Genomic DNA, 13,647 nt, shown 5'->3' with positions numbered 1-13,647 from the left:
AATATGGCGATGTTTTGCATAAATTCGACTATACAAACAAAGAAACTAATGAGAGAAAGTGGTTTCGAAATTTTTTTTTTTAGAGCCATTTGTTTTGGTTAGAATTCCGCCGTTCGTTTAGTTTAACAGGCTGTTTGCATTCGAAAGCAGTAGAATAATTGGCAGACGTCCCAGTCCATCCAGAAATAACATCGGGATATTCCTGTTGGTCGCACCGTTGTCCGAACACAAATATTTGGGCGGAAACCGTTTTATCATTCTTATCTTACTTCACAATCAAGGTCCATTAATGTGTTTAAGACAACCGAATGCGAATTTTATAAACTAGACGAAAAAACTAACTAATTAAGGGCAGTTAATATGGGTATCTAATTTTTTAATCAAATTTTATCTAATAAAGACATAAAATTGTTAATTAAATGACAAAATTCCTTACAGAAACTAATTAATTTAATCTTATTGAATAAGGTAATTGACTTATCTTTGAATTTCAAAAAAACTAATTTATGGAAAGTAATTATGAATCGAACCTCTGTGAACTTTTGGTTATTCTCCTTGCGTCTCGTTTGCAAAGGAAAATCGAGATGTGGGCGTAAAATAATTTATTCAAACGAGCAATCGATATTTTTTATAGGGATTTTAAAAAAAATTGATATCGGTCCGACGGTTCCAGTTATTTATTATCCAACTATTGTAGATAAATTATTGCTTTTCTTTTTACAGAATAAAACAATGTAAAACGAACTCGTTGCTTACAAGCATAAATAATACAAATTGTCGATACATAACTGTTTAATTAATAAAGAAAGTAAAAGTTTGTTTTCATTATTTTCCTATAAACAGACAGAACAAATGTTCAGACAAACAAAAATAAAATATGGAACGGATGTTTTTGTTCATATTCTTGTTGTAAATGATTTGCTGAAGAAAGTAAAAGTGCACAACTGTTATTTCACATTCAATTTCTTTACATAAATAGTTAATAATGACCACCACATATGTTCGTCTGGGTTTTGTTATTGATTGCAGTTATTTTTAAATACCGATACGTCCTAATTAGAAAGTAAGATTGATTGTTGTGGTTTATTTCGAATGTTGCAAACCTCCCAAATGGAGCAACGGAACGCCTAAATAGCCGTGTGGAAAAAAAGGCGTACGTTCACATGATGCTTTATTGTTATGGCCGTTTAATGGGATTATTATTATTTCATTATAAAACAGTCGCGAACATATGGCACGTTAAATAATTGATAATGGGAAGGAGGAAGGTCAGAGTCGCTTTGCGAAGGTGTCGGTCGTAAAAATATTTTCGATAGCCTCCAAACCAGCCACATCGTGTCGTTGATCCATCATTTTTTATTTAACGTCGTCCAAATTTTGAACACATTAGAACATGAAAAAAGTGTGTGGCTGAGTCACGGAACAATTAAAGGTGGTAAGTTGTCGTCGGTCCCAAAGTGTCCCGGTTAATTCCTCATTAGAACCATTGAAACTGGTAAAAAGTTGAAAAACTTTCTACACATCATTACGCGCCTAATAAATGAACTAAAATGCAAATGACATTAAAATTCAAGAGAGCACCACAGCCACGCCTTACCATCGTTTAAACATTTGTAATTATAATTTTTTTTTTTTTTTTTATTAATTTCTCTTCATAAAAGGACTAACTGGGTCACAATGTAGAACTTCCTTAGGAAAAAACTGAATTGATTCACAATTTATATCGATCTTGCTTCCGTTATAAAATAAATTATGAGCAATCTGTGAAAAATTACAGTTATTTCAGCTGTTTCTAATTGGATAAATGCGTCTCAATTGCAAGGTCAGTAATTCAGTATTAGATCATATAAATGAAATTTTCTCCCATACTTTTATTCAAAACTGTTTCTTTTAAATTCTTTATTTAAAAAAAAAAATAGGTTATTACGTTTTTCGGCCTTAAAAGTAAATTGCACAAATTTCATCTTAAACAAAACTCTATTAATTAAAATAAGAAGCATACATTTTGGCCAACGAGCTTAATTATACCGGTGGAACCGAAAGTGACGAAGTTGCGGAGGCGTTTTGGCTATTATATTGATTTTTAATGCCTTTTTTGTGTAGGAAGTTGTCGAAGTTAATTGTGAATCTTCTAAGCCACTTTGTATACAATTAATACAGTTGTAAAACTGTCTAAGCTACTATAAATAAAATTAAGACAGTCGTGAAAGTTCCTAAGCTATTCTGTATACAATTAACACAGTTTTAAAACTTCTAAAGCCATTCTGTATACAATTAAGACTGTTGCTAAGCAGTTTTGTATACAATTAAGGCAGTTGTGAAACTTCTTAAGCTTTTCTATATACAATTAAGACAGTTTTGAAACTTCTTAAGCTATTCTATATACAGTTTCTAAGCAGTTTTCTATGCAATTAAGACAGTTGTAAGTCTTCTAAGCCACTTTGAATACAATTAATACAGTTGTAAAACATCCTAAACTATTCTGTATAAAATTAAGACAGTCGTGAAACTTCATAAGCTATTCTGTGTACAATTAATACAGTTGTAAAACTTCTTAAGCTATTCTGTATACGATTATGACAGTTTTGAATCTTCTAAACTACTATGTATACAATTAATACAGTTGTAAAACTGTCTAAGCTAGTCTAAATAAAATTACGACAGTCGTGAAAGTTTCTAAGCTATTCTGTGTACAATTAATACAGTTGTAAAACTTCTTAAGCTATTCTGTATACGATTATGACAGTTTTGAATCTTCTAAACTACTATGTATACAATTAATACAGTTGTAAAACTGTCTAAGCTAGTCTAAATAAAATTACGACAGTCGTGAAAGTTTCTAAGCTATTCTGTGTACAATTAACACAGTTGTAAAACTTCTAAATCTATTCTCTATACAAATAAGACAGTTTTGAAATTTCTTAAGCTATTCTATATACAGTTAAGACAGTTTCTAAGCAGTTTTGTATACAATTAAGACAGTTGTGAATCTACTAAGCTACTTTGAATACAATTAATACAGTTGTAAAACATCCTAAGCTATTCTGTATAAAATTAAGACAGTCGTGAAACTTCCTAAGCTATTCTGTGTACAATTAATACAGTTGTAAAACTTCTAAAGCTATTCTGTATACAATTAAGACAGTTTCGAAACTTCTTAAGCTATTCTATATACAGTTAAGACAGTTTATAAGCAGTTTTGTATACAATTAAGACAGTTGTACATTCTCTAAGCTACTTTGTATAGAATTAATACAGTTGTAAAACATCCTAAGCTTTTCTGTATAAAATTAAGACGGTCGTGAAACTTCGTAAGCTATTCTGTATATAATTAATACAGTTGAAAATTTTTCTAAACCACTCTAATCTTCTAAGCTGATCTGTATACAATTAATACAGTTCTAAAATTACCTAAGCTATTCTATATACAAATAAGAAAGTTGTGAAACTTCTTTAATAATTTTGTGTACAATTAACACAGTTGTAAAACTTCTTAAGCTATTCTGTATACAGTTAAGACAGTTGTGAATCTTCTAAACTACTCTGTATACAATTAATACAGTTGTAAAACATCCTAAGCTATTCTGTATAAAATTAAGACAGTCGTGAAACTTCCTAAGCTATTCTGTGTACAATTAATACAGTTGTAAAACTTCTAAAGATATTCTCTATACAAATAATACAATTATAAAACATTCTAAGCTATTCTGTATAAAATTAAGACAGTCGTGAAAGTTCCTAAGCTATTCTGTGTACAATTAACACAGTTGTAAAACTTCTAAAGCTATTTTCTAAACAAATAAGACAGTTTTGAAACTTCTTAAGCTATTCTATATATACAGTTAAGACAGTTTCTAAGCAGTTTTGTATACAATTAAGGCAGTTGAGAATCTACTAAGCCACTTTGAATATAATTAATACAGTTGTAAAACTTTTAAAGCTATTCTATATACAATTAAGACAGTTTCGAAACTTCTTAAGCTATTCTATATACAGTTAAGACAGTTTATAAGGAGTTTTGTATACAATGAAGATAGTTGTGAATTCTCTAAGCCACTTTGTATAGAATTAATACAGTTGTAGAACATCCTAAGCTATTTTGTATAAAATTAAGACTGTCGTGAAACTTCCTAAGCTATTCTGTATATAATTAATACAGTTGAAAAATTTTCTAAACTACTCTAATCTTCTAAGCTGATCTGTATACAATTAATACAGTTCTAAAATTACCTAAGCTATTCTATATACAAATAAGAAAGTTGTGAAACTTCTTTAATAATTTTGTGTACAATTAACACAGTTTTAAAACTTCTTCAGCTATTCTGTATAGAGTTAAGAAAGTTGTGATACTTTCTAAATTGCTCTGCATACTATTAAGGCAGTGATGCAACTTGTTTACCAGTTTTGTATACAATTAATGAGGTTAGGAAACTCCCCAACTAATTTTATGTACCATTAGCACATTTGTAAAACTGCTCTGTATACAATTAACATAATGGTGAAAGATCATAAGTAGTTTTGTATACAATTAATACAGTTATGGAACTCCTTAAGCTGTTTTGTTTACAATTAAGACAGTTGTGGACTAAATCAAATGTCAAACTGTCCTTAAATTCATCCGTTGTTTAGCTGTCAGTAATTTCTATTGTTGAATTCACTGATGAAATTAGTTGTGCAATTGTTACTGACTATTCTTGTCATATCAAAATTTTGACAAATTATCCTGTTTCAGGTCCATGACAATAATGAGGTTGCGTACGCACTGGTCGCGACAGATTCTGCGGAAAGGCTGAAGCAATACGGTAAACAAGCCGAAAGGATTTCGTCCTTGGACAATAAATTTGGTGAGATGGCGACGACGGCGCGCAGGAGGGATCCCGAGGATGACATCGCGGCGATCGCGAAACAAATCTCGGATCAGGCGGAGGCCATCTACCAAAACTGGAAGTCGAGGGGTTTGGCGCCGGCCGATCTCATCAGCTGCCATGCCGCAGGAGACACCTCGAAACTCGGGTGAGAACCAGTTTTCTCTTCTCAATTCTCAATTTTTCTTCAATTTCTTTAAAAAGAGCAGTCTGAACAAGTGTTTTGAAGCTAAATTAATGACTACAATTTATTTTTGCCTTGAATTGTCTAACATTAATCATCTTCTTAAGAAAGCTAAAATAAATAATAGTTTTTGAGGTAAATTAATAATAAAAATCAACTTTTGTCTCACATATACTAAATTTTAATCAGCTTCTTGAGGAGGCTCAAATAAATTGTCGTCCTTGTAGTAAAATAATGATAAAAATTAATTATTTCTTTAAATCTTGTAAACTTTACTCAACTTCTTGAGAAGACTTAGATGAATAAACGTTTTTGTGATAAAATAATGAAAAGAATCAATTTTTCTCTCAAATCTTCTCTACTTTAATCAACATTTTGAGAAAGTCAAAATGAACAATCTTTTTTATGGTAAAATAGTCTTAATAATCAATTTTTTCTTCAAATCCTCCAAACATAAATCAACTTCTTAATAAAACTAAAATAAAAAATAGTTTTTGTGGTAAATTAATAATAAAAACCAATTTTTTTCTCACATATACTAAATTTTAATCAGCTTCTTGAGGAGGCTCAAATAAATTGTCGTCCTTGTAGTAAAATAATGATAAAAATCAATTATTTCTTTAAATCTTGTAAACTTTACTCAACTTCTTTAGAAGACTTAGATGAACAATCGTTTTTGTGATAAAATAATGAAAAGAATCAATTTTTCTCTTAAATCATCTCCACTTTATTCAACATTTGGAGAAAGTCAAAATGAACAATCTTTTTTATGGTAAAATAATCTTAAAAATCAATTTTTTCCTCAAATCCTTCAAACACTAATCAGCTTCTTAAGAAAGCTAAAATAAATAATAGTTTTTGTGGTAAATTAATAATAAAAATCAACTTTTGTCTCACATATACTAAATTTGAATCAGCTTCTTGAGGAGGCTCAAATAAATTGTCGTCCTTGTAGTAAAATAATGATAAAAATCAATTATTTCTTTAAATCTTGTAAACTTTACTCAACTTCTTTAGAAGACTTAGATGAACAATCGTTTTTGTGATAAAATAATGAAAAGAATCAATTTTTCTCTTAAATCATCTCCACTTTATTCAACATTTGGAGAAAGTCAAAATGAACAATCTTTTTTATGGTAAAATAGTCTTAAAAATCAATTTTTTCCTTAAATCCTCCAAACATTAATCATCTTCTTAAGAAAGCTAAAATAAATAATAGTTTTTATGGTAAATTAATAATAAAAATCAACTTTTGTCTCACATATACTAAATTTTAATCAGCTTCTTGAGGAGGCTCAAATAAATTGTCGTCCTTGTAGTAAAATAATGATAAAAATTAATTATTTCTTTAAATCTTGTAAACTTTACTCAACTTCTTTAGAAGACTTAGATGAACAATTGTTTTTGTGATAAAATAATGAAAAGAATCAATTTTTCTCTTAAATCTTCTCTACTTTATTCAACATTTTGAGAAAGTCAAAATGAACAATCTTTTTTATGGTAAAATAGTCTTAATAATCAATTTTTTCTTCAAATCCTCCAAACATAAATCAACTTCTTAATAAAACTAAAATAAAAAATAGTTTTTGTGGTAAATTAATAATAAAAACCAATTTTTTTCTCACATATACTAAATTTTAATCAGCTTCTTGAGGAGGCTCAAATAAATTGTCGTCCTTGTAGTAAAATAATGATAAAAATCAATTATTTCTTTAAATCTTGTAAACTTTACTCAACTTCTTTAGAAGACTTAGATGAACAATCGTTTTTGTGATAAAATAATGAAAAGAATCAATTTTTCTCTTAAATCATCTCCACTTTATTCAACATTTGGAGAAAGTCAAAATGAACAATCTTTTTTATGGTAAAATAATCTTAAAAATCAATTTTTTCCTCAAATCCTTCAAACACTAATCAGCTTCTTAAGAAAGCTAAAATAAATAATAGTTTTTGTGGTAAATTAATAATAAAAATCAACTTTTGTCTCACATATACTAAATTTGAATCAGCTTCTTGAGGAGGCTCAAATAAATTGTCGTCCTTGTAGTAAAATAATGATAAAAATCAATTATTTCTTTAAATCTTGTAAACTTTACTCAACTTCTTTAGAAGACTTAGATGAACAATCGTTTTTGTGATAAAATAATGAAAAGAATCAATTTTTCTCTTAAATCATCTCCACTTTATTCAACATTTGGAGAAAGTCAAAATGAACAATCTTTTTTATGGTAAAATAGTCTTAAAAATCAATTTTTTCCTTAAATCCTCCAAACATTAATCATCTTCTTAAGAAAGCTAAAATAAATAATAGTTTTTATGGTAAATTAATAATAAAAATCAACTTTTGTCTCACATATACTAAATTTTAATCAGCTTCTTGAGGAGGCTCAAATAAATTGTCGTCCTTGTAGTAAAATAATGATAAAAATCAATTATTTCTTTAAATCTTGTAAACTTTACTCAACTTCTTTAGAAGACTTAGATGAACAATTGTTTTTGTGATAAAATAATGAAAAGAATCAATTTTTCTCTTAAATCTTCTCTACTTTATTCAACATTTTGAGAAAGTCAAAATGAACAATCTTTTTTATGGTAAAATAGTCTTAAAAATCAATTTTTTCCTCAAATCCTCCAAACACTAATCAGGTTCTTAGGAAAGCTATAATAAATAATAGTTTTTGTGGTAAATTAATAATAAAAATCAACTTTTGTCTCACATATACTAAATTTTAATCAGCTTCTTGAGGAGGCTCAAATAAATTGTCGTCCTTGTAGTAAAATAATGATAAAAATTAATTATTTCTTTAAATCTTGTAAACTTTACTCAACTTCTTTAGAAGACTTAGATGAACAATCGTTTTTGTGATAAAATAATGAAAAGAATCAATTTTTCTCTTAAATCTTCTCTACTTTATTCAACATTTTGAGAAAGCCAAAATGAACAATCTTTTTTGTGGTAAAATAGTCTTAAAAATCAATTTTTTCCTCAAATCCTCCAAACATTAATCAGCTTCTTAAGAAAGCTAAAATAAATAATAGTTTTTGTGGTAAATTAATAATAAAAATCAACTTTTGTCTCATATATACTAAATTTTAATCAGCTTCTTGAGGAGGCTCCAATAAATTGTCGTCCTTGTAGTAAAATAATGATAAAAATTAATTATTTCTTTAAATCTTGTAAACTTTACTCAACTTCTTTAGAAGACTTAGATGAACAATCGTTTTTGTGATAAAATAATGAAAATAATCAATTTTTCTCTTAAATCTTCTCTACTTTAATCAACATTTTGAGAAGGCCAAAGTGAACAATTTTTTTTATGGTGAAATAGTCTTAAAAATCAATTATTTCCCCAAATCCTCCAAACATTAATCATCTTCTTAAAAAAAGCTTAAATAAATAATAGTTTTTGTAGTAAATTAATAATAAAAATCAACTTTTTTCTCACATATACTAAACTTTAATAAGTTTCTTAGGGAAGCTCAAATAAAGTATCGTTTTTGTGAGAAAATAATGATAAAAATCAATTATTTCTAACCTTTAGTTAATTTCTAGAGAAGGCTTTGATAAACAATCGTCAGTTTTTTGCTATTATTCTTGTACATTTTGATCAACTATTTGGATTGAACAAAGTGAACATGTATTGTTACTTTTGTCATGTTTTCTAAATGGTTTCTGGAGCGACTTTCTCACTCACATTTGTTGGTAATATATAAAAGTGAGCCTCTCAAACTTAATGTTACCATAAATTTGTATAGAAATCTAACCATAATCTAACCATAAGAAATGTTAGTTTCTGCATATCCACGTCCCAAACAGAAATTCTCATTAGATGCATCTCGTTCCATTTAATTCCCAAGGCAATTAATCCCGAACAGGAACTAATATAAACTTGTGCATGCAACGTATTTAACAATCCGTTCGACTGTCCGATTTCCCTCAGGCATTGTTGTTGCATTAGGCGCGTAATAAACCCTCCACTTATCCATAAATCCGTTGGAAATTATTGCCAGAACAGGATAAAAGGAACAACGAACGCTATATAGATTTATGGTGCGCGTAGTAAATCGCGATGTCCGTTGCTGAATTATGGACGCGTTGCGGCTGAATTATTAGACATCAGCCTATTAATATCGGCGACTAACAAAATAATCTGTCATCCGATATCTTTCAACAAGTCGTCTGTTAATTAACGAGAAGGAATCAATTTGGAGGCGGCCAATAAAGTTTTATCGTCCTTGTTTAATGGTTGTTTGGGGCCATCAAGATATCACTTGTCCTGGAAGTGACCAATCGATTCATCCAGAGACGTAGTTTGAGTTAAGATGCCAAACTGGATTAGGGCATCAAATAATTAATGAAGACCTTTTTTATTTATATTGAGGAGAAACAACGTGAACTTAAGGGCAGATTGATACAGATACAGTTACAGATTGATTAAGATGGTACAAGAAGAATATTTACAAAAGCTTGTTAATGTTGAATGACTGATCCCCACAACTCTTCTCAAGTCCTAATCGATTTGCGTTTAGTCTTCATTATGTAATCTAGACATCTGAACAGTTTTTTGGAGGAATTTTTGTTGATGATATGATGTTTTCTTGTAAGAGGAAGAAATAGTGCTTTTATAAGCTGTTCTTACAGACTTCTGAAAAGTTCCTTGGAGGGATTTTTGTTAATGATATATCTCTTCTAAGAGTAAGAAAGGGTGAATTTGTCAAAATATATTTCTTTTCTAGGCTAGTTTTATAAGCTCTTCTTACACACATCTGTAGAGTTCCTTGGAGGGATTTTTATTGACGTTATGATATTTTTCTGTAAAAAGAAGAAAGGATACTTTTTTAAAAATATATTTCTTTTCTTTAGACAAATTTTCTAAGCTCTTCTTACAGACGTCTGAAGATTTCCTTGGAGGGATTTTTGTTTATAATATATTTTCTTGTAAGAGTAAGGAAGGGTAAATTTATCAAAATATATTTCATCTCCAGGCTAGTTTTATAAGTTCTTCTTACACACATCTGTAGAGTTCCTTGGAGGGATTTTTATTGACGTTATGATGATATTTTCCTGTAAAAGGAAGAAAGGATACTTTTTTAAAAATATATTTCTTTTCTAGACAAGCTTTATAAGCTTTTCTTACAGACGTCTGATTACCTTGGAGGGATTTTTGAACATAATATATTTTCTTGTAAAATTTATCAAAATATATTTCATCTCTAGACTAGTTTTATAAACTCTTCTTACACACATCTGTAGAGTGGAAGGTGTGATGATATTTTCCTGAAAAAGGAAGAAAAGATACTTTGTTAAAAGTATATTTCTTTTCTAGACAAGCTTTATAAGTTCTTCTTATAAACGTCTGAAGATTTCCTTGGAGGGATTTTTGTTCATGATAAATTTTTTTGTAAGAGTAAGAAAGGGTAAATTTATCAAAATATATTTCATCTCTAGGCTAGTTTTATAAGCTCTTCTTACACACATCTGTAGAGTTCCTTGGAGGGATTTTTATTGACGTTATGATGATATTTTCCTGTAAAAAGAAGAAAGGATACTTTTTAAAAAATATATTTCTTTTCTAGACAAGCTTTATAAGCTCTTCTCACAGACGTCTGAAGATTTCCTTGCAGGGATATTTGATGATATATTTTCTTGTAAGAGTAAGAAAGTATAAATTTATCAAAATATATTTCATCTCTAGGCTAGTTTTATAAGCTCTTCTTACACACATCTGTAGAGTTCCCTGGAGGGATTTTTGTTGACGTTATGATGATATTTTCCTGTAAAAGGTAGAAAGGGTACTTTTTTAAAAATATATTTCTTTTCTAAAAGAGCTTTATAAGCTCTTCGTACAGACGTCTGAAGATTTCTTTGGAGGGATTTTTGTTCATGATATATTTTCTTGTAAGAGTAAGAAAGGGTAAATTTATCAAAATATATTTCATCTCTAGGCTAGTTTTATAAGCTCTTCTTACACACATCTGTAGAGTTCCTTGGAGGGATTTTTGTTGACGTTATGATGATATTTTCCTGTAAAAAGAAGAAAGGATACTTTTTTAAAAATATATTTCTTTTCTAAACAAGCTTTATAAGCTTTTCTTACAGACGTCTGAAGATTTCCTTGGAGGGATTTTTGTTCATGATATATTTTGTTGTAAGAGTAAGAAAGTGTAAATTTATCAAAATATATTTCATCTCTAGGCTAGTTTTATAAACTCTTCTTACACACATGTGTAGAGTTCCTTGGAGGGGATTTTTATTGACGTTATGATGATATTTTCCTGTAAAAAGAAGAAAGGATACTTTTTTAAAAATATATTTCTTTTCTAGATAAGTTTTATAAGCTCTTCTTACAGACGTCTGAAGATTTCCTTTGAAGGGATTTTTGTTGATGATATATTTTCTTGTAAGAGTAAGATAGGATAAATTTATCAAAATATATTTCATCTCTAGGCTAGTTTTATAAGCTCTTCTTACAGACATCTGAAGAGTTCCTTGGAGAGATTTTTGTAGAAGTTACGATGATGTTTTCCTGTAAGAGGAAAAAAGGGTGCTTTTGTCCAAATATATTTGTTTTTTAGACAAGCTTTACAAGCTCTTCTTACAGCCATCTGAAGATTTTCTTGGAGGGATTTTTGATATATATATATAACAGTAAGAAAGGGTCAATTTGTCAAAATATATTTGTTTTCTGTACTAGTTTTATAAGCGTTTCTTACAGACATCTGTAAAGTTCCTTAGAGGAATTTTTGTAGAAGTTATAATGATGTTTTTCTGTAAGAGGAAAAAAGGGTGCTTGTCTTAATGCTGTTGTCAAAAATTCTAATCAGTCATTTTTATCGACTTGCGTTAAGTCCCCATTATGTAATCCAGCAAATCCCAAGGCCGTCGCCATCCGAACCTCCTCCTCCTCCTCGGCGATTCCCTCAACGTAAACCGTGATCCGACGCGCGATACGACCATCCGAAAATAGCCCCGTCCACTTTTTTACACACACAACTTCTCCGTCACGATCTCTCCACCGTATCCCACTTGTTTTATTTTAAGTCGGGGACGGCCGTGATTCGCGTGCCTCTCTTTTTCGCCGGCGGTACGTGCGGGAGCGGTTCGGCCCTTTTGTGCCGGTCGCGTGGGCGAGGCGTCTCGTGGATATGTGGCGGGAGTTTGGCGGTGGTCGTGTGTGCTCGTTTTGGCTATGCTACGGACAGGTAAGGCTATTTTTGAACGTGGGATTTCCGCACGTGCGTACATAACATTTTCAAGTGACATTTTGATTTTTGATGGTTGGACCACGTTGTGGCGTTTTTGGATTGCGGATGTTTAATGTTTGGATTCAAGATTCATTTATGTAATGGTCCACTAAGATAATAAACTGAGGAATGTATTTAGAGCAGTCCAGCTTTAATCTAGATTAAAAAAAATCAAAAATATATTGCTGTATCTGATAACGTCTTCATAAATAAAGCTTTCATCCTACATCAGCCTTCTGAAATTAAAATGGGACACTGAACCCGGTTATATCTTGTTTACATCAAGCATAATGTGTCACCTGTAATAATATGCGATATTTTATTGCTCCCGCGACACCTCTGGTTATTTATGTAGCTTGTTGCCACCACAACTTTGAATAAGACTTGGCCTTTGTTAATCCGCCCCGTTATTCCTCCCCCGAGACTTTTTTTCTGGTATATATAATCCCAAAATCCTGTTTTGTCCAAAACACAAGAAGGAACATGCATCTTTAATAATTCTGCAACGTTTTACAAGAAATTATTTGCTACTGCTGGCGGTGTGATAAACTAGACCGTTTTATTGCAGCCGAGTTGGAGAGTTCGCTCTTGAGGGAGAAGTTTTCCGGGCTAGTTTTACGAGCTCTTTGTGCCGATCTCTCGGGACTTGTTTGTTTGCATTTTTGTTAACGTTTTAACACGGCTTCGCATGCGAAACTTCAAAGGTCGACGCTTATGCAAATTTGGTTTGGGCCATTTGTTTTCTTGCTAGAGTCGGAAAGCGTTTAAAATTATTTGTTTTCCAGGCTAGTTTTACGAGTTCTTCGTGCGGATGTCACGTGGCTTCTTTGTTTGCTGTTTTGTAGACGTTTTGATGATGTTTTCAAGGGTCAATACTTATGTACATTTGAGTTAAGCCACTTGTGTGCTTGCAAGAGACAGAAAGAGTTCTTTTATTAAAATCTCTTTGTTTCCTAAACTAACTTTACACATTCTTCTTCCAATATTGTTGGGACTTCATTGGGTAATGTTTTCTTGTAAGAGGAAAAAAGGATGCTTTTGTCAAAATTTACTTGTTCTAGCTTTACAAACATCTACAGAGTTTTCTTGTAAAAGGAAGTAAGAGTGTTTTTATCATAATATATTTGTTTTTTATCTTCACTTCTTTTTTGACATCATAAGAAGGATTTATGTTGACGCTATGGTGATGTTGAAACAATGGGTACTTTTGTCAAAAATATTTGTTTTCTAGATTAGCTTTATAAAGTCTTCTTACTGACATCTGAAGAGTTCCTTGAAGGGATTTATGTAGACGTTATGATGATGTTTTCTTGTAACAGGAAGAAATGGTGCTTTTGTCGAAATATATTTTTT

At 30.4% G+C, this 13,647-nt stretch overlaps 1 protein-coding gene across 4 annotated transcripts in view; it reads left to right on the top strand.

The window, feature by feature from the left end:
* LOC109603517 (serine/threonine-protein phosphatase 2A regulatory subunit B'' subunit beta) overlaps positions 1–13,647 on the top strand; it is a 70,142-nt gene that overhangs the window by 37,286 nt on the left and 19,209 nt on the right. For all 4 annotated transcript variants that reach the window (XM_049966108.1, XM_049966110.1, XM_049966111.1 and 1 more), the window contains exon 3: positions 4,733–5,013. In XM_049966108.1, coding sequence (XP_049822065.1) covers positions 4,850–5,013 — 164 coding nt within the window. In that variant the 5' untranslated portion in view covers positions 4,733–4,849. The remainder of the gene's footprint in view (positions 1–4,732; positions 5,014–13,647) is intronic.

Source organism: Aethina tumida, chromosome 4 (assembly GCF_024364675.1).
Source record: "Aethina tumida isolate Nest 87 chromosome 4, icAetTumi1.1, whole genome shotgun sequence".
Taxonomy (NCBI): Eukaryota; Metazoa; Arthropoda; class Insecta; order Coleoptera; family Nitidulidae; genus Aethina; species Aethina tumida.
This window is presented reverse-complemented; position numbering and strand designations above follow the sequence as displayed.